Below are 25,241 nucleotides of genomic sequence, written 5' to 3' on the forward strand. Positions count from 1 at the left end.
AATCGGGAGGCGGCAAGGCAGCTTGTGAATGGGGAAGGCCGGGGAGGGAGGAGGCGCGATCCTCTGCCAGGCTGCAGGCGGAATAAGCCTTCACACTCGGGAGCCTACAAAGGGCGCTCGATCCAGCCGGTCGATCGCTCGCTGTTGAGCGCGCCTGGCGGGAGCCCAAGGGAGGTGGCGGAGGGGAGAGAGGAGACCCGCAGCCCCGGAGGGGCGCAAGTAACTTTGCAAGGCGCGGCATGGCAGCGGCGGCGTCACGTCGGGGCAGGCTGAGGCTCCTCTGCGGACGGGCGGCCAGCAGGCTCTGAGGAGTCCCCTGCCCCGTCGGGGGACTGAAAGGGAGCCGGCAAGCGGGACGCCGCGGACGGGCGCCCCCTCGGTTCCTAGCGGCGCGTGGGTTCCCTCCCTGAAGAGGCATCCTCCGTCCCTCCTCCGGCCAGGTGGCTGGAGCGGCCGCGACGCCCATCCGGCGCCCCGAGAGGAGCGGCGACTCGGCCCCTTAGAGGGCGCGCCTTGGCTTTCGGGCAGGGGGGTGCGCTCGCCAGCCGGCGGAAGCCCGCTCTCCCCCCGCCTCCCCGGGCCACCCCAGCCAGGCGGGCGAGCGCCGGGGCACCCAACCTGCGCGGCATGGAGAGTGCGCACAGCTCGACGGCCGAGGAAGTCCTTCGCCGCTTCGGCGTGCGGGAGAGCTGCGGCCTCAGCGCGGAGCAGGTGCGGCGGCAGCGGGAGAAGTACGGCGCCAACGGTGAGTGCGGGGGGGACATCCATCCCGCTGCCCATCCATCCCGCTGCCCGCCCCCCTTCTGTTGGGCAGCCGGGACTTTCAGATTTAGCAGCGCAGGAAGGTGCTTTACGCCGAGTCCATCCAGCTCAGTATTGGCTACACTGACCGGCAGCGCCTGTGCAGAGTGTCCGGAAGGGGACGCTGTTTGAACCCCGGATTTTTGGCACGGAAGGCAGATGCTGCACCCTTGAGTTACGGCCCCGTCCCCAAAACGAAGCTGCCCTATACAGAGTCAGACCCAGGTATTTTTTAAGGAGTTGTTCCTCGAGGGTCCGTTTTTTCATCCCTGTGGTTTGCGGGCAGAAGCCTCGCGGCCGTGGACAGCCCCTGACGTTTGGATTGAGACCAAAGTGGTTCAAACTTCAAAAATTCAGAGAGTTATATTAGTCCCCATCTCCTTCCAAATACATTTACCTGAGTGACTAGTCTAGCAGAAATCTTGCTAGCCTAAAAACCTCACTAGCCTGCCCACCCACCGGTAAATACATGAATTAAAATGCAAATTAAATTAAACAAAGGTGCTTATGATCCACAGCTGGTATAGCACAGTGGGGAGGAGAGCCTGGCTGGGAGTCCAGAGTCTGTGAGTTCCAATCCCCGCTCATGTCTCCTGGGTGTCAAGGGCCAGCTAAAGATCACCCCACAGGGAGTGGCTCAGGGGTGATGTGCCCTGCCACCTGTGCAGCCGTGGGCAAGCTGCATCGTCCCAAGGAGCCCAGTTGCCCCCCAGCTGGCAGTTGCGGACAAGAAAGGGTCTGGCTTGTGCAGCTGTGGCAAGCTGAGCAGGCTCTAGCCAGCTGGGGAGGACTAGCCTCAGAGGGAGGCAATGGTAAACCCCCTCGGAATACCGCTTACCATGAACACCCTATTCATAGGGTGGCCATAAGTCGGGATCGACTTGAAGGCAGCCCATTTCCATTTTTCTTGTGATCCACACCCTGCTGTGGCAAAATTCTAAACAAAGATACAGGGAAGATTTTGTTAAGTAGTTTTTTTCAGGAAGACCGATGGGTTTATAAGAATCCTAATACTTCTTGTGTAACGTGCCCCTATATTCCATTTCACGAAAATCGTCCCTCTAGCCAGTGCATCGGCGGCTCCCAATCTGAATTGGCACTCTTGGTTCATTGATTACATTTCTTGTGTCCGCTGGCGGTCCGAAAGGTAAGCCTGGGTGTCCATTTGGACGCACAACTGTTACTTAAAAAAATGCCTTGAGTCGGACTGTTGGTCCATATAAGTCAGTATTGTCCACACTGACCGGCAGCCGCTCTCCGATATTGCTTTCAGCCCTCACTGGAGATGCTTCGGGGGGGGAGCGGAATCTGGGGCCTACTGCATGCGAAGCAGATGTTTTATCTCTGAGCCATAAGCCTCCACCAACCATTGAACTCCATCCAGCTACATTTTACCCAGAGTAGACCTATTTAAAATGGATAGGCCTAAGTTAGCCATGTCCATGAATGTGTCTATGGCTCCTTCCTGTGTTCCTAAAAGAAGGGGTTCTGCTAGGAGTAGGACCAACACTGGATGCAACCCACTAGGTTTGGGGTAGGGGGCATCTGGAATAAAGGGGGAGGCATGCGAGCCACAGAGTGGTCTGGGCAGGAAGCACGTTTTGCTCAGGGGTCAAAGTTTAAATGTAGGGTCGAGTTAGGAGGAGAAGAGTTGGAAGAAGAGACGGGTCAGGGACTAACCTGTTACCTCTAAGGATATGGGAGCAGAGACAGGGTCCTCCTGGTGTTGGCTCCAAAACTTTGGAGTGGCTTCCTTGAGGAGCTCAGTTGGGTTCCCTTGGGTTCGGAACAGGAGATGAAAACCTGCTTCGCTGGGCGGGTGTTCAGTGGCTTGCTGCTTTTTTTGGACGGTGGGTGGGTGGGGAGAATGTTTATTTTTGACTTATAGCTTTTTTATTGTAGAGGTTTTTCTGTTTTAAACACATGCATATACAAATCGTTAACAACGGATTAAAAAATATATAGTTATGAGGAAGCAGAATAGCATTGTATTAAATAATGTAAATTTTTAAAATTAAAGCATAACTTAAGAGGTTCAGTTGGAAGTATGTGCAGGCATCAAAGCAAGGAAATGGACCAAGGGTTGATAGCCTCGGGCCAGGGGGCCAAATATGGCCCCTCAGGCTTCTGGCCCTCAGGAATCTCCCCAGGCCACACCCATTATTGGCCCTGCTCTTCGCCCTCCTCGAGTGCTTTTGCCCGACTGGAATGTGCCCTTCAACAGTGTTGGCACTGCTTGATTGCATGAAGGATGGAGAGGGATGTGTGTGTCTGCAGATGGGGTGAGGAAATGATCCTTGCTGAGATCGGCCTCGCAGGCTACACGTGAAAGGTGGATGGGTGCCCTCCACTTGTCCATCAGGTGGCGTCGCTATGGCATCACCTGATGGACAGGTGGGTCATCCCACCCACCTGTCACCATCTCTTGCACGGGGTTCCCGGCTGCCCGGCAGCCAGTGGGGGCTTGGGAACAGCGGCGGTGGCGCAAAGGAGAGAAAGTCACTTCCGGCATCAGCTGATGAGCTGGGCTTAAATCCTGCTGTCTTCCCTCCTGGGAACAGGCACCTGCAGCCAATGCAATCGAGCCCCTGCCCTCCCGCTGATCAGTTGACATTGCAAGTGACATCAGTTGATTGACAGGTGGGTGAGATTTTGGGGGCCCTTAGGCTGGAGGTTCCCCACAGCTGGGCTCTTTCAGGAGGAAGGGCGGGATATAACTTCTAATAATACTTTACATGATTGGAGTGTATCCTGTTATACAATGGTAAGAACTGCATGGGTTGCTCTGCATGCACTTTTGACCCACTCACCGCTGACATGCGGCCCCCAAAAACTTCCCCATAAGGGAATGTGGTGGAAATATAAATTCAATTAATAATAATGATATTAAAACATATGTAATAATAATAATAGAAGAAACCTGACTTTTGCACAGTAGGAGTATATCCTAGTATACAATGGTAAGAATTGCATCAGCTGCTCCCCATGCACTTTTGACTCTCCCACCGCTGACAGGTGGCTCCCAGAAGCTTGCCTGTGAGGGAATGTGGCCCTCATCCTGCAAAAGGTTCCTCGCCCCTGATGCACCGGGATCAGACCCAGGCAATAGGCCTGTGACCTCGGCTTCTGGTGGATACCAGCTTTCCTTGAGACTGCACGGGAGAAAATTTGGTTATCCAGTGCAAACAAGGGTGGAACTGGCCTGCAAGCCCCTGCACGACCACACCTGAGTCAATATTTGTCTCATGTTAAGGAGCTCGTTGGAAAGGTCCTTTTCAGCCCGACTGATATTTGCATATGCAAATAGCTTTGATGAAGCTGAAGTGAAAAGTGTGTGCGTAGGAAAATATTAAACAGATGGAGGAGGGGATGTGACAGTTGTGTTTTTTTTAAAAAAAAAATAACCTAAACTAAACTGAGTTTCAGAAGCAATTGGTGCTCATCTGCACAGCCTATTTTTAGAGGATGCATAGTTGTATCTGTGTGTGTGCTATTTATTGGTGGTAGTTAGAGCCAAGGGGAGCCTATTGTATTTCTACCACAAAGTCCTGTCTTGCAAGGCTCTCTGGAGGGCACGGCCAGCCCTACTGTTGGGCAGAGTGACATGGCTGCCTAGAGTCATGGAGGCTGAGAGGCAGATAGTGAACTCAACTTGTGTGTGTGTGTTATAAAGCCCGCGCCGTGTCCCTTCTGCTATCCTGCTATCCTCAGGTGCCATGACGCACCGTATCTTGTCTTCAGGGTTGAGATAAGATTCAGCTGCCAATCTTGTTAGCTTCAGTGCAGGAATGGGGGGTGGCACACCATCTTAAGCTATGGCTCGGGTCGCAAAATGTCTTGGGCCCGCCAAGGCATCTCAGGGATTGCCAACCTTTTGGGGTTCATGGGCACACTTGCAAATGAGGAATGGGTGTGGGGTGCCCCACAGACACCCCAAGGAGGCACAGAACCCTACCTGTCCTACTGAATGCTTCTTTCAAGCCTAATTTCAGTGAGGTGGGACAGGGGAGGCTACCCTGTGGATACCGGGGAACGCTTCCTGGGCATATGTCAGGTGGTGGGGAACCTGTGGTCCTCTACATGTTGCTGAACTATAACTCCCACCAGCCTCAGCAAGCATGGCCAGTGGCCAGGCATGATGGGAGTTGTAGTTCAGCAACATCTGGAGGGCCAAAGGTTCTCCACATCTGGCATATCGGCACACAGATCAATGTCTTTCCGTTACCAGGCTGGGGACTCCTGAACTCGCTCCACCCCCTGTCGCCTTGACAGACTCAAAAGGGTGGATCAGTGGTTGAAATGAATGAAGGCTGCAGTCTGGTGCCCTCTTTCTGGGACGCAGGGGTCTCTGAGCTTGGTGGTGCTCACTTCTGGGCAAGCCTGCATAGGTTTGAGGTGCATGTGGGTTAACCACCCCTGGTGAGATCAAGAGCTCTTGAATTGCCCCTTAAGCTGCTGGTGGGCTTGGTGGCTCCATAGCAAAGTAGGAGGACCATGGAACAATCCCCAAGATGGTCTGCAAGAGAAGGAAGCACTCTCCAATCCCTGGTTAGCAACAGACAAAGCGGCCTTGATTCCGACCGTTGGTCCATCTGGATGATGATAATGATAATAATCTTAATAATCTGGCCTTCACCTGCAGGTTACAACAGTTTAACATTCGGTATTAAATGGGAGGCAGCAGGGGCGGCACATTGTTGGCGGGCAGAGCTGTGTGTCACATCGCCTCTCCTGTGGCAACCTGCAGCTCTTGGGTGTGGTGAGGGACGCTGCCACATCGCCAGTGTTGAAGGAAAATTCAGCTGCCAATCTGATGAGCTTTGGGACGTGGAAGGGGAAGGGGTGCCCTCAGGCTGCAAAATGGGATGGGCCAACTCTGTGCAGGTGACACAGGAGGTTAAGCAAAAGCTGCAGCTCAGGGGAGAGCATCTGCTGTACTGGTGCAGTCCCTAGTGTCTCCAGCTAGGGCTGGGAATGTCCTCTATTTGAAACTCTAGAGCAGTGATTCCCAAACCTTCCCCCCCCCCCCGGGACCTCTTGAAAATTGCTGGCGGTCTTGGTGGACCACTGGATTATTTTTTTCTGCCTTATCGTACCTACCGTAGTTCAGATTGTAATGAATACAATACAATGTAATAAAATACAATGCAAGAAATAAAAAGAGTAACAAAAATGCAGGTTAAAGCCAAAATAAATATCTGATACTGCGGATCGCCTGAATGAAGCTCACGGACCAGAGTTTGGGGACCCCTGCTCTGGAGAGTTGCTGCTGGTCAGTGTTGATTCCAATGAGGTAGGTCACTGTTCTTCAACCCTGGGTCCCCAGTTGTTGTTGGACTACAACTCCCATCAACCCCAGCCAGCCTAGCCAGTGGCCGAGGGTGATGGGAGTTGTAGTCCGACAACATCTGGGGACCCAAGGTCAAAGAACAGTGAGCTAGGCAGAACAATGGTCTGACTCTGTTTAAGGTAGGGTCTTAAATTCCTAAAAATAATGTCTAATCTTAAAGGCTCAGATGCTTCATAAGGCAATACAGGATGGACCAAGACAATATGGAGCCTCTTTGCTTGGATGTGGGCCAAGGCAATGCACGGGGGCACGGAGGGTCAGTAAATGTGTGACATTGCACAATGTGATTTCTGCTCGCGATTCACAAGTCACATTTGTATAAGGCAACTTACTGTGTTCCTATGTAATGGTTCTCCTCATACACACATACAGGCACAGGTGCGCCCGCCCACGCACAGAGTGCTGCCCCTTCTAAGATGGTGGTTGTTGCAGTTCAGCATCTAAAAAACCTGGCCATTGACTCCCGAGATGTAAATTGTCCCTTTCACAATCTGTCATCTCGGTGACACAAATGAGAGATGACTTCTTTAGGACAGGTGATTGTGCCGTTAGAGTGCAGCCCATTTATAAATTAACAGGATAGCGGTTCTTTGGCAAGGTATTTATTTGTCATTTGTAATTAAAAGACGGCTGCTCTTTGCTGCATCCTGGAACACTTTCGGAGAGCAGGCAGAGCCAACCTGAAGGGAGTCGCCCTAATGCTTTTTGGCTAGGGAAGTTCATTTGGTGGTGATTTCTCACATTAAAAAAACCCCCACATTATTTGGGGGGATCAACCCTGTTCCATAATCCTTTGGGCACTTAAACAAGGGATGTGACTCTTTTTTTTCACAAATGAACAACATCCTGGTCTACAAAGCAACTGTTTTTAAATGCACATATCTCCTTAAAATGTGGCTTCAGGCTTGGACGGTAGAGTTTTACGTTCAAATAACTCTCTGGCCACAGAGTTCACTGTGGGACTTCGGGCAAGCTGCCAGCCCATCAATTAAGATTTTCTTTGGAGTGGCTAGTGGGTTGGCTAGTGGCGGCCATCTCCCCTCCCAGAAGTTCCCTGGGAAAGAAAGACTGTGATATGATTGGCAGGTAAGAGGCCTTGTCAGTGGCACTGCTACTGGGACTGCCTCGTTGCCGTTGATCCATGATGGGGCCTTTTTAGTGCCGGCTCTATGTTTGTGGAATATCCTCCCTGGTGAGGTGCACCTGTCTCCATCGCGGCTGAATTTTATGAGGAATTTGAAAGTGTTCCTGTTTACCCAGGCATTTCATGACTGATCTGGCAATCCGGAGTTGAAATAATGTTTTTGACTATAGCTGTTTTTAGAATGTTTTAACCAATTTTAAGAATGCTTTTGTTGTTGTTGAATTGTTTTGTTGATGTGTTTGCCATCCAGGCTCTCTTGGGAGGAAGGGCAGGATGTAAATTCAGATGATAATTGTGAGGATGATCATCATCATCTTCTGTAAGGCACTCTTCCTCTAAGAGAGTGGACGCTGAATTTAGGTGGACCAGTTTCTACTTTGCTGGACCTGACCAGAGTGGAAAAACTGACGTGGAGTGATTCCATTTCCTTTTACAAGAGGGATGCCCCTACGTTCGACAAGCCCATTGCACAGGAGGCATGCCTAGATTTAGTGATGGCTGGTGCCCATTGGTACTGGTGGGGCGGAAGGCCAGGAGCCCAATGGGAGGTGGAGCCAGAACCAGTGACAAACAGAGGCTGGGCCAATGAGAGGCAGAGCCAATTAGTTCCAGTTTTGTCCCCGTCTTTCCCACTTCTGAGTTTTACAAGAGGAAGCACTAGAGGAGGAGGAGGGAGAAGGAGGAAGAGGAGGAAGCTGACAGCCAGGGCCACCCCCTGGATTGGTTATAAATTAGGAGGCAGGCAGGGGCTGGCTGGCTAAGGGCAGACTGAAGTTGGTAGGGCGCCACCCCACTTTAGGCCAGCCTCCTCTGCTCGCACTGCGTACCTGCAACGTACCTTTTTTTAAAGTGAGAACTGGTTGCTAGGATGAAAGTGTTTGCTTGTCGCGTAACTGTGTCCCCCACCCCACCCTTTCCGCTCCAGCCGTGCTCTGTTCCTTCAAGTGCCGGCTAAGCCACAGAACAGTTTGATCTGTAAAACGCGTCGGGAGGGATGAAGCAGACCTCAGCCAGTGCGTTTGTAGGCTTTCCAGATTTTCTTCTGCCTTTTCGTCTTGGCATCCTTCTGCTGTGGAACAGCTGAGAGCCAAAGGAGAGGAGATGCGGCAGATGCGCGAACTTGGCTCCTGGTGGTTTGGAAAAGTGGCAGTCGGAGGGCGGCAATTGGGAGGGTGGAGGGGTGGGAAAAGGGGGCTTTTCCCTCTCCTCTCTCTGCCACTTCTCTACCCAAGAAGGCTGTCTCCAAACTGCTTTTCCTCCTACAGAAAGAATGATTATATTTGTATCCCACCTTTCCTCCAAGGAGGTCAAGGTGGCGTCTGTGGCACTCCTCCCTCTCCATGTTTATCCTCACAACAACCTTGTGAGGTATGCTAAGAAAGAGTGATGGGCCCAAGGTCATCCAGTGGACTTCACAATTGAGTGGGGATTTGAACCCTGGCCTTCCAGGTCCTAGTCCAGCTCTCTAACCACCCTGGCTATCCTCTGTGCCTAGTGGGGCACTGTGTGTGGGGACGACAGCAGAGAGAGGCTGTTGCCTTCACCTTCTGCTTGTAGGCTACTTGGATGCTTCTGGCCCAGTACTGAACTCTCTAACTAGAAGTGACTTTCCGGAGGATTCGTTTATCGGACTCTTTCACAGACACTGTGCCATTTGCTGAACTACCCACCAGGACCACAGGGCCTCTTTCCTGGCTAGTTGCTCCAGTTCATTGTGTGTGTTTGCAAAAGGTGCGGTGCTCCAATCACTTTGCACTTGCACTCATTTGCCATGTTGGTGCCCGTTGATGGCTGAGACATTTGATTCAGTTCGCATTCAAAGCCGAATCTATCCAGTTTGCCCTTTCCAAAACGTTCCAAAACCGAAATGTAGCCACCCTTCGAAATCCACACTTAGCTGAATTCTGCAGGGACGTTCACCAGCCACAGTGCTTACAAAAATGCATGCATGAAGGGAAAGCATGCATAGAAATGAGCATACTTCTGAAACGAACATACAGATATATAAGAACATAAGAACATAAGAAGAGCCTGCTGGATCAGGCCAGTGGCCTATCTAGTCCAGCATCCTGTTCTCACAGTGGCCAACCAGGTGCCTGGGGGAAGCCCGCAAGCAGGACCCGAGTGCAAGAACACTCTCCCCTCTTGAGACTTCCGGCAACTGGTTTTCAGAAGCATGCTGCCTCTGACTAGGGTGGCAGAGCACAGCCATCATGGCTAGTAGCCATTGATAGCCCTGTCCTCCATGAATTTGTCTAATCTTCTTTTAAAGCCGTCCAAGCTGGTGGCCATTACTGCATCTTGTGGGAGCAAATTCCATAGTTTAACTATGCGCTGAGTAAAGAAGTACTTCCTTTTGTCTGTCCTGAATCTTCCAACATTCAGCTTCTTTGAATGTCCACGAGTTCTAGTATTATGAGAGAGGGAGAAGAACTTTTCTCTATCCACTTTCTCAATGCCATGCATAATTTTATACACTTCTATCATGTCTCCTCTGACCCGCCTTTTCTCTAAACTAAAAAGCCCCAAATGCTGCAACCTTTCCTCGTAAGGGAGTCGCTCCATCCCCTTGATCATTCTGGTTGCCCTCTTCTGAACCTTTTCCAACTCTAGAATATCCTTTCTGAGATGAGGCGACCAGAACTGTATACAGTATTCCAAATGCGGCCGCACCATAGATTTATACAACGGCATTATGATATCGGCTGTTTTATTTTCAATACCTTTCCTAATTATTGCTAGCATGGAATTTGCCTTTTTCACAGCTGCCACACACTGGGTCGACATTTTCATTGATACATATGTTGTATTAGGAGAAATTGCTTGCAAAAACATGTACCTTAGTCTAAAATGCTGACAAATTTTTATGAGGATTTTTTTTAAAAAAATCGCAAACTGCTGCAGCAAGGTGGAGAACTAAATTCAAGAGTGGAAAAATGAGGATCTGGGAGAATGGAAATCGACAGAGCCTTCCGTCCCCTGGGATGAGGAAACTCGGGTCCCAAATGTGGCCACCTGGGCTTCTGAATCTGGGCTTCTCCTCTGCACTTTCCTTGAGTGCTTTTGCCTAGGTGGAATATGCTTTTAAACAGTGGTGATGCATCTTGTTTGCCTAGAGAGATGTTTGTGTAGGATATAGCCTGTCAGTAAGGAGTCAGATCTGCTTCTCTGCCCACTTTTTGCCGTTTGCCTCACCAACTACTGGCATGCAGGTTCCGTGGGAAGGTTTTCCGTGAGGAAATGTGGCTGTAAAAAGTGTCCCACCCTTGTTGTAGGCAAAAGCAGATATTAACCTCGGGTGGCTGGTGGCTCCATGTCAGTGGGCCAGTGTAATCCGTGTTTTAGTGCGAACTTTCAAGGAGCTGTCCCAGGTGCTGAATAGGTTTCAGCACCTGGGACAGCTCCTAAAAGTCCACACTAAAACCCAGAGTGGATTCCACTGACCTGAGCTACCAGCCGCCACTGATATGTGATAGGTTACCTCCTTTGGGGTGTGTTAATTGCCTACTAAGATTTGGCTAGAGGGTCAGACTTTCTTTTTTTAACAGGCAAGGAGTAACTCTCTCCGGCTTATGCAAATCCCTTTTAACAGGGATAGCCAATGTGGTGCCCCCGAGATGTTGGGGGCCCACAGCCGTGGGTCATACTGGCTGGGAGCTGTAGTCCAAGAAAGTCTAGATGGTGCTTCGTTGGTCACTTTTGCCTTTATCATAACAATAATAAATATCACTGGCATCCTTTTTTCTCTCTTGAAGTATTCAGCTTCCAGCGATGGCATAAAGAAAACATATTTTTTAAAAAATAAAAGAAAACCGCACATCCTGACTCATCTAGCTCAACTTTCTGTTCTTCTGCACATCGCCTACCTTCCAGCCTCCAAATGCACTCGCTTGAAACCATCTGATTCATAAACATCCAATTCCTTGCCCTTTCTCTCTGCCTCCCTTTCTCCCAATTCCTCTCCTTTGGGGAAATCAGGATTGCATTTAAAATGCCTTGGATATCTGATAATTTAAGCAAACCCTGTGCGATGTCTTTTGAACAGGGAAAGGTTGTGGAGGGGGGGTTGGGGTTGGCACTAGTGCAGCTAGGTGCAAGAATATGAGTTGGGTGGAGCTGTGCCCCTTTCGCCCAGTTTTGAAACTTCCCTTGGGATCAAAGAGTGGGTGGGCTGTTGCTCATGTCTGGGGGCTGGCTGTTTGACACTTGCTTTTAAAATAGAAAACGGCGTACCCTGCCTTTTGACCAATCAGATGCTCAAATTATGTCCATCTTTTATGTCTTGGGGTTTTTTTTTTTTGGCTCTGGTCCTGCACAAATTCCTCATCCGTGCCTCAAAAGTCCTCCATCTTGCCATTCTTAAACCCTGATGCATCCCTGCCCGTGACTGCAACTCATTTGGCTCCCTTGAAATAAGAACACAAAAGGCCTGTCTAATCCAACATCCTGTTCTCACACTGGCCAAACGAATGCCTTTTTGGGGGAGCCCACAAGCAGGATCTGAGCACAGCAACAGCTCTCCCCGCTTGTGACCCTCAGCAACTGGTGTCCAGAGGCATCCTTCCTCCGGTCATGGAGGGAGAGCCTAGCCATTGTGGCTAGTAGCCTTATCCGCCATGCATTTGCCTCATCCTGCTCCCACCCTAAATGACAGTGCCGTTCTTTATTCCTGACCTTGTCTCTAAGAATACCTTCCGCACTAAGGATGAGCATTATCTATTTGTTTTATTTCTGAAGTTGTTTATAAGCCCCCTTATGATGCAAACACAATCCGCTTCCTATCAAAGCCGGGCAGCGTAAATGGCAAAAGGGCAGAATTATTTTAAAAGCATGGGTGGGTTAAAAATAATCATAAAAAAAGACGTAAGTAAAAGCCTGCTGGATCAGACCAAAGGCCTTTCTAGTCCAGCATCCTGTTCTCACAAGTGTCCAACCAGATGCCCACGGGAAGCCCACAAGTGCAATGGTGCACTTCCCGCCTGCGATTTCCAGCAACTGGGGTTCTGAAGCAAGCGGCCCCCATCGGTGGATGAAACGGCGCTGTAGGTTCTAACAACTGTAAAAAGCGTTGCTTTCTAAAACAGCTTTCTTAAGCTCATCAATGAAAAGGCCTTCCATTAGGGAAAAAAGTGGCTCTTAAAATAAACAAACAACCCTTAAATTTTTTGCAGGGTTGAGGCTATCTGTGCTTCTGCGGGGAGGAAATTTGGGGAAGGGCTGTCGCTCAGTGGCCTGCTTTGCATGCACGAAGTCCGAGGTTCAATCTCTACGTAGGGCTGTTGCCGGAAATCCTGGAGTGCTGCTGTAGACAAGACTGAGCTAGGTGATCCATGGATTTGACTCTGTTTAAGGCAGCTTCCTGTGTCATCTGGGGGCCAGGATCTCTCCCTCTCACATGCCTGCCAGCTATTGATGTTACAAGGGCCCCACAAATGGAGCTTTTGGATCAGATCTTGGCAGATGTGCCTACCATGCAGAGATTTCACTTCTAGAGGGAACCTGCACCCAGAGGAATGATTGTTTTAGCAAATACCGAAAGGAGGTATCCACCAACAGGCTGAAACAGGATCTCTTAGTTAATAGGGACAGTGACCAGAAACTGGGGAACTTGCCCTGATCAAGTGCGACCGCTAGAGAGGTGTATGCATGCATGATCTTTTCATTCTTAACAACAACCATGCAAAGTAGGCCATTATGATTGCCACCATATTGCAGATGTAAGTGGGGGCTGGCACAGAGAGAAGTGGCTTGTCAGCTATTGACTTTATGGGACTTGTAGGTTGTTGCCATTACAGGAAAGTCCCTCTATATACTTTTTTTTTTTTTTGCAACCATATATATGAAATGGGCCAGAGCTTCTATTTATTGGGGGGGGGGCGAAGCTTTTTGCTGTCTGCCAATTTCTTCGGGAGCATAAATGAAGCAGTGTGTGGCAGAAAGGCCCAGCCTTGTTTTAGCAAAGGATGTTGGTGAATCCCACAGAAACAGGAGCAATGCTCACTTATCCATTCCATGTTCCGGGTGCAAATCAAGCCGGTGTATATGTTCGGCATTCGCTGTTGACATGTTCACAAATGTACCACAAATATGTCATTGATTGCATATCAATGTCTCTCCTCCCCCCTACCTCTTGCCCCCTGTCCTGGTTTGTGTTTTTCCTTTGCACTGAAATGAATGGTGTGAAATTATAGAATTCGTTATGGAAAATTTGACTGCAGTGGCCAGCGAGACAAATAGTGTAGTTTTTGCTAGAAGCTGAACTGCAGGAGGACAGAAACAGTGTTGCATGTGACAACAGGCAAATTCAGAAGTGCAGGCTCACTTCATGATAGTCATGCCACACCCCCTCACAGCCGCGCCCCCCACTCACTTGGTGTCCGTCGTTATCTCCACGCTCCTCAGTCCTTCCTGCGTGCACTTTCTCCAATACCCCTAGGAACCAATCAGCATGAAAGGTGAGTGTGTTAGCTGCTGAGAAGAGTCTTCTCAGCGACTGACTCATCTGCTTTTCACTCTGATTGGCTCCAATCAACAGGAGAGGACAAAGAAGCACATTAGAACACTCTTCTTGGTGGCTCTTTTATGCTGATTGGCCCACAGGACTAATAGTGTAGTGGCAAATTCAGAAGTGCAGGATCTCTTCTTGATAGCCACACCCACTCCTCTCCTCTTTTTTCCTCTCTCCTCTTTTTTTGCTGCTGGGTTGAGAATGAGATCCTTGTTAATGCCTTCTCCCAGAACAATACACATCCCTAGGAGCCAATAAGCATGAGAGGAGTGTGTAAGCTACTAAGAAGAGTCTTCTTGGTGACTCTCACCTCCTTTCACTCTGATTGGCTCCATTCAGCAGGAAAGAACAAGGAAGCATGTTAGAAGACCCTTCTCAGTGGCTAACACACTCCCCTTTCATGCTGATTGGCTTACAGGATGCTGGAGACTTTGGGACCCTGCTCCCAAAAATGTAAGGGGTCTAAGACCTCCCGAGGCGCTAGACAACTATACCCGTCTGTGACAAACACAGGTCAGAACAGAAATGACACCAACTTACCTCCCTAGTTTTAATGCCATTCTGTACACACCTGCACTTAAAGAGGCTGGGACCACTGGAAGTTCTCTGCAATCTTCCGCACCTCAACGAGGCTGTGAGGTTAGAGAGCTGAGGGTCCAGCATTTGCTGTGATTGTCTGTCAGGTTGCCAGGTTTGTCAGGGGGGCTAGTTTGACCTGAATTTTCAGGGTCCCTCATGTGAGGCCTGTAGGCATTGTCCAGAGCGCATTGGTTTTGAAGATGAGCTGAGCTTCTCTCAAACACTTGATGGCCAATTTTTTATATATGCCTCTGCTTACAGATTTTTAACCCGTTTCTTATTTTTAATTCTGATGCAGAGGAGGGATGCCTCCACCCTTTGTGCCACCCTGTTTGCAGGGTGTGGAGTTAAAAGGGTAACTTTGAGAGGGGAAGCATACAAGGGAGGGGCAAACCTAGAGATGAACACACTAGTAGCTCTCATATCGCCCTTTCCCAGGAGTCTGCAGAATGAGGGCAGAAATCATCACCCTCAATCTGGTAGGGCAGCGTGAAGGAGGACAATTTGCCTTAACAAAAATTTATCGTTTCCCAAAACCACAAATAGGGACAAGGATTTACCTGGGAGACATTCACCTTGTCCCTGGTAAATCAAGACAGTTGGACAGTTATCCCCTTAAATCATAACACCCTTGGTGCGTGATGCTCATTTTCCCCCCCTGCTGTAATGATGTTCTGAATAGTTTTTTCTCTTTAAAAACAAATCTCTCAACTTAAGGCGTTGATCTCTAGAGCGCAGCGAGTGTAACTTTTGGAAAGCGAGAGCCCAAGGTATAAACTTTGTGACTCTGAAGTCAGCGTGAGTTGACTAGGCCCTGCGGGGGGTGGGGGTGGAGAGATTTGGTGGCTTTGCAAGTGTTTCCATGACGTACTCGCTGTGTTTGTAAGATTCGTTCTTCCGTAAGATTAAAACCTCTCTCACCGTTTTTTGCGCTGGAGAGCTGCCAGCTGTTTCCCAGACTGTGGAAAATGCGGGTCCTATCAACCGCTGTGCCATACTTGGAGTAAACATGAAGGGTCGTTGCTAACTCGGGTCCCTTCATTCAATGCATCGGAGCTGGTTAATCGAGCCTTCTTAATTTCCTTTAGTTAGGAAGGAATGGATGCAGTCTGGTGCAGAGGAAAGGAAGGCTGGATTTAAGATTTAGTTTGCCCTCATGTTGTTAAAAAGCAACGACCCTGGTTAAAGTCTAATGTTTTCTGGTCCTTTGTTTTAGAGCGAGCTTGAAAAGTGCAGATCATAAAAGTGGGAACCTTTATTATTTTTTTGGCCCGGCAGGCCAGACCTTTATCTCCTCCTCACTCCCACTCTGCGGGCCAATGTAACAGGGCGGGTAGGGCCCCACCTGTCAATCATCTGATGTCAGCTCAGCGACAGGTGGGCCATCCTACCCACCTGTCAAAGTTGGCCCACGGGTGTGGGGAAGGCGGGGTCCTGCTCCACCAGCGCATTCCTTGCAGGATTGAACTCTCAGCTCGTCAGCTGATTGGCGGGCATGCTTTGGGGCAAAGGGCCCTTGCAAATGGCTGCAATGAGACATGCACTCAGTTATTCAGGCTGTGTCTGAGGTGTGGCTTTGGAGGGAGGAAATCCGTTTTCTTCCCCACCCCCACCCCACGGGCCCTCTTACTTTTCAGTTTAACTCCCCAGGTTCCTGTCCCTGACATTAGCCGGCTTGTATTTTGGGGCCTGCTGTTTCCTGGCATTTAGAGCTTGTACATATGTATTTTTAACACAATCTCAAGAGGGTGCGACGGCATGAAAAGGAATTCAAAGGAATGAGCTGCTGTTTTTGTCGTTGGGGTTTTTGTGTGTGTGGTGGTTGTGTTTGTCTTTGTGATGACATGTAAAAAGGACAAAGGCCACTGGAGAAGAAAAGATACAATGATGTGCACACTGAGATTCCCTGGGAATGTGGCATGGGTGGAAAAAATCTGCGTTCTACGAATCTCTTGCCTGTCGCACAGCTTCCTCCAAGGAGCTCACCATCGCTTGCACCATTCCTCCCCATTTTCCCATGCAACAATTTTTTATGTTATTTATTAATTGATTTATACCCTGCCCTTCCTTCCAGCAGGAGCCCAGGGAGGCAAACAGAAACACTAAAAACACTTTAAAACATCATAAAAAGACCTTAAAATACATTAAAACAAAACGTTGAAAACATTTTAAAAAAAACTTTAAAAACATCTTTTAAAAAAGGGTTAAAGACATATTATTAAAAGACATATTAAAAGCAATTCTAACACAGATGCAGACTGGGACAGGTCTCAACTTAAAAGGCTTGTTGAAACAATCCTGTGAGGTAGGCTTGATGGAGAGTTGCTGGCCTAGGGCTGCCCAGTAGGCTTCATGGCTGGTTGTGAATTTGAACCCAGGTCCTCTTTGCCCTAGTCTCTGACCTCCAGAGGTTGTTGGACTCCCACTGCTATCCGCTCCAGGCAGGATGGCCAACGGTCAGGGATAACGTCCAATAGCACCACACCAGAGCGGCCCTCAACTTTTATTTTAAGTTTCTAGCCCTTATGGCTGTGAAACATATGAGACGCATTTTCTTCACAGCTGTAAAGGGAAGGGCATTAGCACCGTGGCAGAGCTTTGCATACAAAAAGTCCCAAGTTGGGTCCGCGGCTTCTTCAGGTCGTGCTGGGAATGTCCTCTGTATGAAATTGTGGGAAATTGCTGCCAGTCAGAGTAGACATCACTGCGCTAAATGGAACAACTGTTTGACTCCACACAGGGCAGCTTTCTGTGGTGTTTTTTTTTTTAAGTGTTTATAGATGTCCTATTCAGCACACACACCCCAGTCGTGGGATTAAGCCGTAGAGTTCCCATATGATGTTGGGAGTAAATCACCAAGGTGTGTTACAAATGACCTCTAAGGTGGTTGCCAGTTGTTGCCAGTTGTTTGGTCCCCTTAAGATGGTCACCAGTTCGTTTCTGGGCCCAGTTCAAGGTGCTCCTGTTAGTGTTTAAAGACCTAAGCGACTTGGGTCCCAGACCTCTGAGAGACCCCCCCTCTGCAGACCCTCTTGGGTGTTGAGATCAGCAGAGGGGGCCCTTTTGGTAATTCTGCCACACTCGGAAAGCTCAGGGGGTGTGTGACCCAGAAGAGGGCTTTCTCTGGGGCAGCCCCTAAGTTGTGGAACTCCCTCCCCACTGATGTGCATCTGACAAATTCATTGTACGGTGCTAGGCGAGTGCCAAAGGTGCACCTCTTTACCCTGGCCTCTGATTCCTGAGATGTGTATTTTTAGGACCCATCCTGTTTGGGGATTGCAGATGGTTTGAATGCTGTGTTTTGAAAACCTTGTAACCTCCCCTGGAACCCCAGGGTGGGTCATAAATGTTCGCCATCATCCTGAGCCCTTGGGAGCAATGGTGGCAGCTTACCCATTGCCAGTGCTGAAGTAAGGTTCAGCTGCAAGTCCGGTTGGCTTCTGAACATGGAATGGGTGTTTGTGTGCCAGTTTTGTCATCGGCAGCAAAATGTCTTTGGGGCTCAGACCTGCCCTCTGCGCCCCTCTTTTGGAATTTACTTGGAGGCATCCAAATGCGGTTCTCCCCCCCTCCATTTTATCCTCACAACAACCCAGTGAGGTTGGTTAAGCTGAGAGGCAGTGGCTGGCCCAAGGTCACCTAATGTGCTTCATGACCGAGTCAGGATTTGAACCCTGGCCTCCCAAGTCATTGTCCAGCACTCTAACCACTTTGCCACACTGGCTGTGAAATTTCTCTCATTCTCTGGAAAACCCCGGTGTGCATTGATGGAAAGCAAGCACCATTTATTGTTGCCAAGGTAAAGCCCAAAGGTTCAACCTCTGGTGTGGTTTGCTAAATGACTCCCTGGCTTCACAAAGAAAGGAGCCAATCAGAGGAGACGTTACTGAGCTGGGTGGACCTTTCATTTCACCTTCTCGGGGATTGCCTTTGCTCAGAGCTGTCAGTTACTTTCTTCAGAAAAGAGCGATGAGGAAATAGGTTGCAGGCTGTAGGTGGAAATTCTTTGGTGTCTTGGCGGCTGGGGGACATTTCGATAGGAGCAACAGTTGACGTGGCTGCACCAAAGGAAGAGTGGACCTGCCTCCATGGAAAAAAAAGTGTGGAACAGCAAGTTTTCGCAGGTGTTAACTGAGTGTTAAGCAAGCATCAGAAGCACAGCTTTGAGAGCTCCCGTCACCTTTGCTCTCTTTTGCACCTAGTCACTCTGTGCCTGAGAACAACATAAGAACATAAGAAGAGCCTGCTGGATCAGGCCAGTGGCCCATCTAGTCCAGCATCCTGTTCTCACAGCGGCCAACCAGGTGCCTGGGGGAAGCCCGCAAGCAGGACCCGAGTGCAAGAACACTCTCCCCTCCTGAGGCTTCCGGCAACTGGTTTTCAGAAGCATGCTGCCTCTGACTAGGGTGGCAGAGCACAGCCATCACGGCTAGTAGCCATTGATAGCCCGTCCTCCATGAATTTGTCTAATCTTCTTTTAAAGCCATCCAAGCTGGTGGCCATTACTGCATCTTGTGGGAGCAAATTCCATAGTTTAACTATGCGCTGAGTAAAGAAGTACTTCCTTTTGTCTGTCCTGAATCTTCCAACATTCAGCTTCTTTGAATGTCCACGAGTTCTAGTATTATGAGAGAGGGAGAAGAACTTTTCTCTATCCACTTTCTCAATGCCATGCATAATTTTATACACTTCTATCATGTCTCCTCTGACCCGCCTTTTCTCTAAACTAAAAAGCCCCAAATGCTGCAACCTTTCCTCGTAAGGGAGTCGCTCCATCCCCTTGATCATTCTGGTTGCCCTCTTCTGAACCTTTTCCAACTCTAGAATATCCTTTTTGAGATGAGGCGACCAGAACTGTACACAGTATTCCAAATGCGGCCGCACCATAGATTTATACAACGGCATTATGATATCGGCTGTTTTATTTTCAATACCTTTCCTAATGATTGCTAGCATGGAATTTGCCTTTTTCACAGCTGCCGCACACTGGGTCGACATTTTCATCGTGCTGTCCACTACAACCCCGAGGTCTCTCTCCTGGTCGGTCACCGCCAGTTCAGACCCCATGAGCGTATATGTGAAATTAAGATTTTTTGCTCCAATATGCATAATTTTACACTTGTTTATATTGAATTGCATTTGCCATTTTTCCGCCCATTCACTCAGTTTGGAGAGGTCTTTTTGGAGCTCTTCGCAATCCCTTTTTGTTTTAACAACCCTGAACAATTTAGTGTCGTCAGCAAACTTGGCCACTTCACTGCTCACTCCTAATTCTAGGTCATTTAGAACAAGACTCCGTCGACTCTGTCAGCCTGTTCTGATTACATGTATTATTATTATTTGATTTATATCCCGCCCTTCCTCCCAGCAGGAGCCCAGGGCGACAAACAAAAGCACTAAAAACATTAAAACATCATAAAAACAAACTTTACAACACATTAAAATAAAACATCTTCAAAAAAGTTACTTAAAAAAAGCTATCAAAACATCGAAGATTAAAAATTTTTTTAAAAAGAAGGTTTAAGAACATATTAAAAAGCAATTCCAATGCAGACGTAGACTGGGATGAGGTCTCCACTTAAAAGGCTTGTTGAAAGAGGAAGATCTTCAATAGGCGCTGAAAAGATAACAGAGATGGTGCCTGTCTAATATTTAAGGGGAGGGAATTCCACAGGGTAGGTGCCCAGCCTTCAGTAGCGGTCCCAGAGTTGGTTACCTATGTTGTAAAACCAAAGAAAATATTACGCAGCATCAAGAAGGTATAAAGCCCATGGGGTTGTAGCCAGCTAACCTGTTCCCCCGAGTAGACCCATTGAAATGAATGGACCTAAGTTAGTCTTGCCTATTAATGTCAGTGGGTGTACTCTGAGCAGGACTAGGAATGTTTTCATACCAGACATTTGTCCCACTATTATTCCACTTGAGACAGTCATGACTTCTCCCAAAGAATCCTGGGAAGTGTAGTTTGTGAAGGGGGCTGAGAGTTGTTTGGAGACCCCTATTCCCCTCATAGAGCTACAGTCCTCAGAAGAGTTAAACAGTCCGTTGCTCTGGGAATTGTACCTCTATCAGGGGAATAGGGCTCTCCTAACAACTCTCAGCACCCTTCACAAACTACACTTCCCAGGATTCTTTGGGGGAAGCCATGAATGTTTCAAGTGGAATAACAGTCGCGAAATGGCTCATGTGAATGGAGCCTAGCATTGGATACAATTTGCAACAATGTGTACAATTTAGTCATCATGCTTCCGTTGAGAAAACACCATGGGGTGGTATTCAATGCTACTCCTACTCAGAGTAGACCCATTGAAGTTAATAGACATGACTAACTTCAGACTCAGTCATTTCAGCGGCTCTCCTCTGATTAGGACTGAGTTGACTGCAACCCCACGGTAGCAATACAAGATTGGCAAAGACAGGGGATCACTGACTTATTAGGGCAAACATGCACATTTGGAATTTTGAGAAAGAAGGTCCCGTGGGCTCCTGTCACAAAATGGTTGCAGTGGAGGTGAGGCGAAACGGCTACCATCTCTCCAAGAGTAGAAAAAGACTTATTTATTGGAGATGTGGGTTTCTGAAGCAGCAGTTTTAATGAGCCTGGCAATGGTATGACATTTTTATTTTGTTGATGTAACTCGTGGAAAGGAAACAGCTCTAAGTAGTTTACACAAAATGGAACATAATGGAAAGGCCATAGCTCAGTGGTAGAACATCGTTTTGGGGGGCAGAAGTTCACAGGTTCAGTGCTCAATGGCATCAGTGGTAGAGTTGGGGATGTCTCCTATGTGAAACCCTAGAGAGCTGTTGCCAGTATAGAATTTACATTCTGCCCTTCTTCCCAAACGTAAACATAATAATTTAACAAGAAAAGAAAACGATTCTAAAACACCGTTTAAAAAACATCATTTCGTCAGTGATCTTCGGGTTGCCTGTAACTAACCGCCCTCCCACACTAAACATACACACATCAAGAAAAATGCAACAAAATTAATGTTTATTTATTTATTTTATTTATTTATTGTATTTATATACCACCCCATAGCTGAAGCTCTCTGGGCGGTTTACAGTAACTAAAAACATTAAAACGAATATACAAATTTAAAAACACATATTTTAAAAACAAACAATTTAAAAACACATGCTAAAATGCCTGGGAGAAGAGGAAAGTCTTGACCTGGCGCCAGAAAAATAACAGTGTTGGCACCAGGCGCACCTCATCAGAGAAATCATTCCATAATTTGGGGGCCACTACTGAGAAGGTCCTCTCCCTTATTGCCAGCCTCCGAACTGTTTGTATCGGGAGAGGTGTTCCATCAGGTATTGTGGTCCCAAGCCGTGTAAGGCTTTATAATAGGTCAAAACCAGCACCTTGAATCGAGCTCGGAAACGTACAGGCAGCCAATGCAAGCGGGCCAGAATCGGTTTTATACATTCGGACCATCTGGTCCCTGTTACCAATCTGGCCGCTGGATTTTGCACAAGCTGCAGTTTCCGAACCGTCTTCAAAGGCAGCCCCACGTAGAGCGCATTGCAGTAATCTAACCTGGAGGATTTTAAACTTGGATGTTATGATTTTAAAGTAATGCCGTACAATTTGGGCCAGGGAAGGGCCTTAGCTCAGTTGACAGGTCCCAAGTTCAATTCCCGGCATCTCCAGGTGGGGTTGGAAAAGGCTCCTTGTCTGAAATCCCAAAGAGCTGCTGCCAGTCAGTGTATACAATATTGAACTAGAAAGGTCAATGGCCTGACTCCGTATAAGGCCGCTTCCTATGTACTTAGAACCCTGTACCCTGCATGTATCTATTTACTGTAGGACTGTTAAGTTGTTGCAACAGAAAACAAAATAGCAAAATGCATTACAGCAAACAAATCAAAAGTTGACAGGAAGAATCAAGCACCATCAGCAATTAAATAAATGTATTTTCCTCATGTTGATACCTACACCGAGAAACATTTGCAGTTGCTAATTGACTTGTTTATAAGTAATAAATAGTTGTCATGTTGTCAACAGCATTTTGAAATGTTTTGTTTGGAAATCAACTGTGCCAATGTAGGAAAGGCTGCCGCCTTGTCCATAACTGAACTCTTTTCTGGATTTCATTTAAGAAAAATTTTGGAGAAGCTGGTGGATCACTTTTTTTCTTTCAACAGAAATGAAATGTCTGATAGATAATTCTGTTGGAATACAACAGATCCACAGTTTCCGCACTTTTACAAATGCACTTGCAGTTTGGATTCGGTATATTCTTTACATACCCTTTATAATAGCAGCTATTCAATGTTCGGATCTGGCCGTTGGTGAAATCTGCCCAGTTTATTTTATTTATTTATTTATTTTATTATTTGATTTATATCCCTCCCTTCCTCCCAGCAGGAGCCCAGTTTGAATACTCAAAGGCAACTTGTCCAAAAAGACTTATAGCCATAGCCGTGATTTAGCTTAGCAGAACTGAGCTTGTCATGGAGGGCTTTGAGGACCCGCCAATCAGAAAGTTAGACAAGAACTTTATTGTCTGTGTCTTTCACATGGACAGACACAAGATGCTCCTGCCTCTGCCCAGATACAACTAAGTTCAGTGCCACCTAGTGGCCACATTATAAAAATGACACTATCCATCCAAGGCACCACTGGCTGAATTGTAGTTAAATGCCTGCTTTTTGCAGCACCACAATGAGTCAATGTCTGAAACAGGGTAAGAGGGAAAGCCAGACTGGTTGACTGTCTCCTCCAAATGTGGAAACCTGGGGAAATTCAGGACTATCCTTTTTTTTCCCCTGCTGAACAAAGAGAAATGCACCCTGATAGATCTTTTTTTTTTTTTTGCACTTTGATGCATATTTCTTGGAGTCTGTTGTCACTCACATGCACATTCCTCAATAATTAAACAAACTGATCACAATCCTCAAATGTTTTGGGAGTAAACCTACAGCTAGTCTCCAGGCCACTGAAGACGTACCATTAGAGCCTCCTTCCATTCAGGTGTTTCTCCCCACCCCCATCCATGCCCTGGGAGGGCGCGTGCCAGAGGTCCGCACCCCCCTGCACTTCCGCTAGTGACACCGCTGAAAAGGATATTCTAGAGTTGGAAAAGGTTCAGAAGAGGGCAACCAGAATGATCAAGGGGATGGAGCGACTCCCTTACGAGGAAAGGTTGCAGCATTTGGGGCTTTTTAGTTTAGAGAAAAGGCGGGTCAGAGGAGACATGATAGAAGTGTATAAAATTATGCATGGCCTTGAGAAAGTGGATAGAGAAAAGTTCTTCTCCCTCTCTCATAATACTAGAACTCGTGGACATTCAAAGAAGCTGAATGTTGGAAGATTCAGGACAGACAAAAGGAAGTACTTCTTTACTCAGCGCATAGTTAAACTATGGAATTTGCTCCCACAAGATGCAGTAATGGCCACCAGCTTGGATGGCTTTAAAAGAAGATTAGACAAATTCATGGAGGACAGGGCTATCAATGGCTACTAGCCATGATGGCTGTGCTCTGCCACCCTAGTCAGAGGCAGCATGCTTCTGAAAACCAGTTGCCGGAAGCCTCAGGAGGGGAGAGTGTTCTTGCACTCGGGTCCTGCTTGCGGGCTTCCCCCAGGCACCTGGTTGGCCACTGTGAGAACAGGATGCTGGACTAGATGGGCCACTGGCCTGATCTAGCAGGCTCTTCTTATGTTCTTATGAACAAGTGGGACTGCTGGGCCCCTTCCTTTATTTTTTAAGACTGATCAGTGGGGCTCTTTGCCCACCTGCATGGCAAAACAGGTCTGAATAGTATCTCAAGAGCTTGCAAGCCTGCCCTTTCTGAGTGTGACATTTTTTTCTCTCTGTCCTCAAGAGAAAGGAGCTTTGACTCTTGCCACTGTCAGCATTCTGCCTGGGAGGCCTATTGCATCCTCTCCTGTGACTTGACAGCGAGGGTAGCCTTTGAGCACCTGTAAGGGAAGACAAAACTCTGTTGGCTGATGTCTTGGGGGAGGAACCCATTACAGGCTTAAAACAAAGCAAGGCTATTTGGTTTTTTTTCCCCCTAGCTGTGTTTTCAATACAATTTTGCAAATCCTGGTGTCTCCAGCTGCCCCCGGACTGTACCCAGTTTCCCCACCACTCACCCCAATGCCTATGGATGGAGCTTTCATTTCTCCAACTCCACCTCCCCCCCCCCGGAAATCATAGAATCTATGAGTTGGAAGGGGCCTTTAAGGCCATTGAGTCCAACCCCCTGCTCAGTGCAGGAATCCAGCTTAAAGCATCCCCGACAAGTGGCTGTCCAGCTGCCTCTTGAACGCCACCAGTGTTGGAGAGCCCACCACCTCCCTAGGTCATTGGTTCCATTGTTGTACTGTCCTAACAGTTAGGAAGTTTTTCCTGATGTCCAGTCGAAAACTGGCTTCCTGCAACTTGAGCCCATTCTTCCGTGTCCTGCACTCTGGGATGATCGAGAAGAGATCCGGGCTCTCCTATGTGTGGCAACCTTTTGAGTCCTTGAAGAGTGTGACCATATCTCCCCTTAGTCTTTTAAAATGGCTTGTGTGGTGAATCCCAGGTGTATAAAGTGGAAACTCTTCTTGGGGGTGGTCCTACATTCCTGATGCGTGTGCATGTGTGTGGGACGTGGGGGAGTGTCCCACTTCCCTCCAACCCGCTGCCTGCCTGCTGCAATCCTACCCATGTCTACTCAGAAGTAAGCTGCATTGAATTCAGTGTGGCCTACTCCCTGGGTAAGTGGGTTAGGATTGCGAGTCTTGTTCATTTTAAAACAATATTTGTTCCAGGAAGGAAAGAATGGGTGGAGATGTACGACAATGGATCCTATTACCTAGGGAGGTGGTGGGCTCTTTAACACTGGGCGACTCCAAG

The 25,241-nt window shown here is 48.1% G+C and overlaps 1 protein-coding gene across 4 annotated transcripts in view; it reads left to right on the forward strand.

Annotated features, from left to right (window-relative positions):
• Positions 1–25,241, forward strand: part of ATP2A3 (ATPase sarcoplasmic/endoplasmic reticulum Ca2+ transporting 3) — a 159,144-nt gene that overhangs the window by 33,948 nt on the left and 99,955 nt on the right. Inside the window, exon 1 of one of the 4 annotated variants that reach the window (XM_061605527.1) lies at positions 93–745. The exons of the other annotated variants lie outside the window; for them this stretch is intronic. Coding sequence (XP_061461511.1) covers positions 628–745 — 118 coding nt within the window. The 5' untranslated portion in view covers positions 93–627. Of the gene's footprint in view, positions 1–92; positions 746–25,241 lie in introns of those variants that run through there. 4 annotated transcript variants of the gene reach the window in all.

This window comes from Rhineura floridana, chromosome 21, assembly GCF_030035675.1.
Source record: "Rhineura floridana isolate rRhiFlo1 chromosome 21, rRhiFlo1.hap2, whole genome shotgun sequence".
NCBI classification, from domain to species: Eukaryota; Metazoa; Chordata; class Lepidosauria; order Squamata; family Rhineuridae; genus Rhineura; species Rhineura floridana.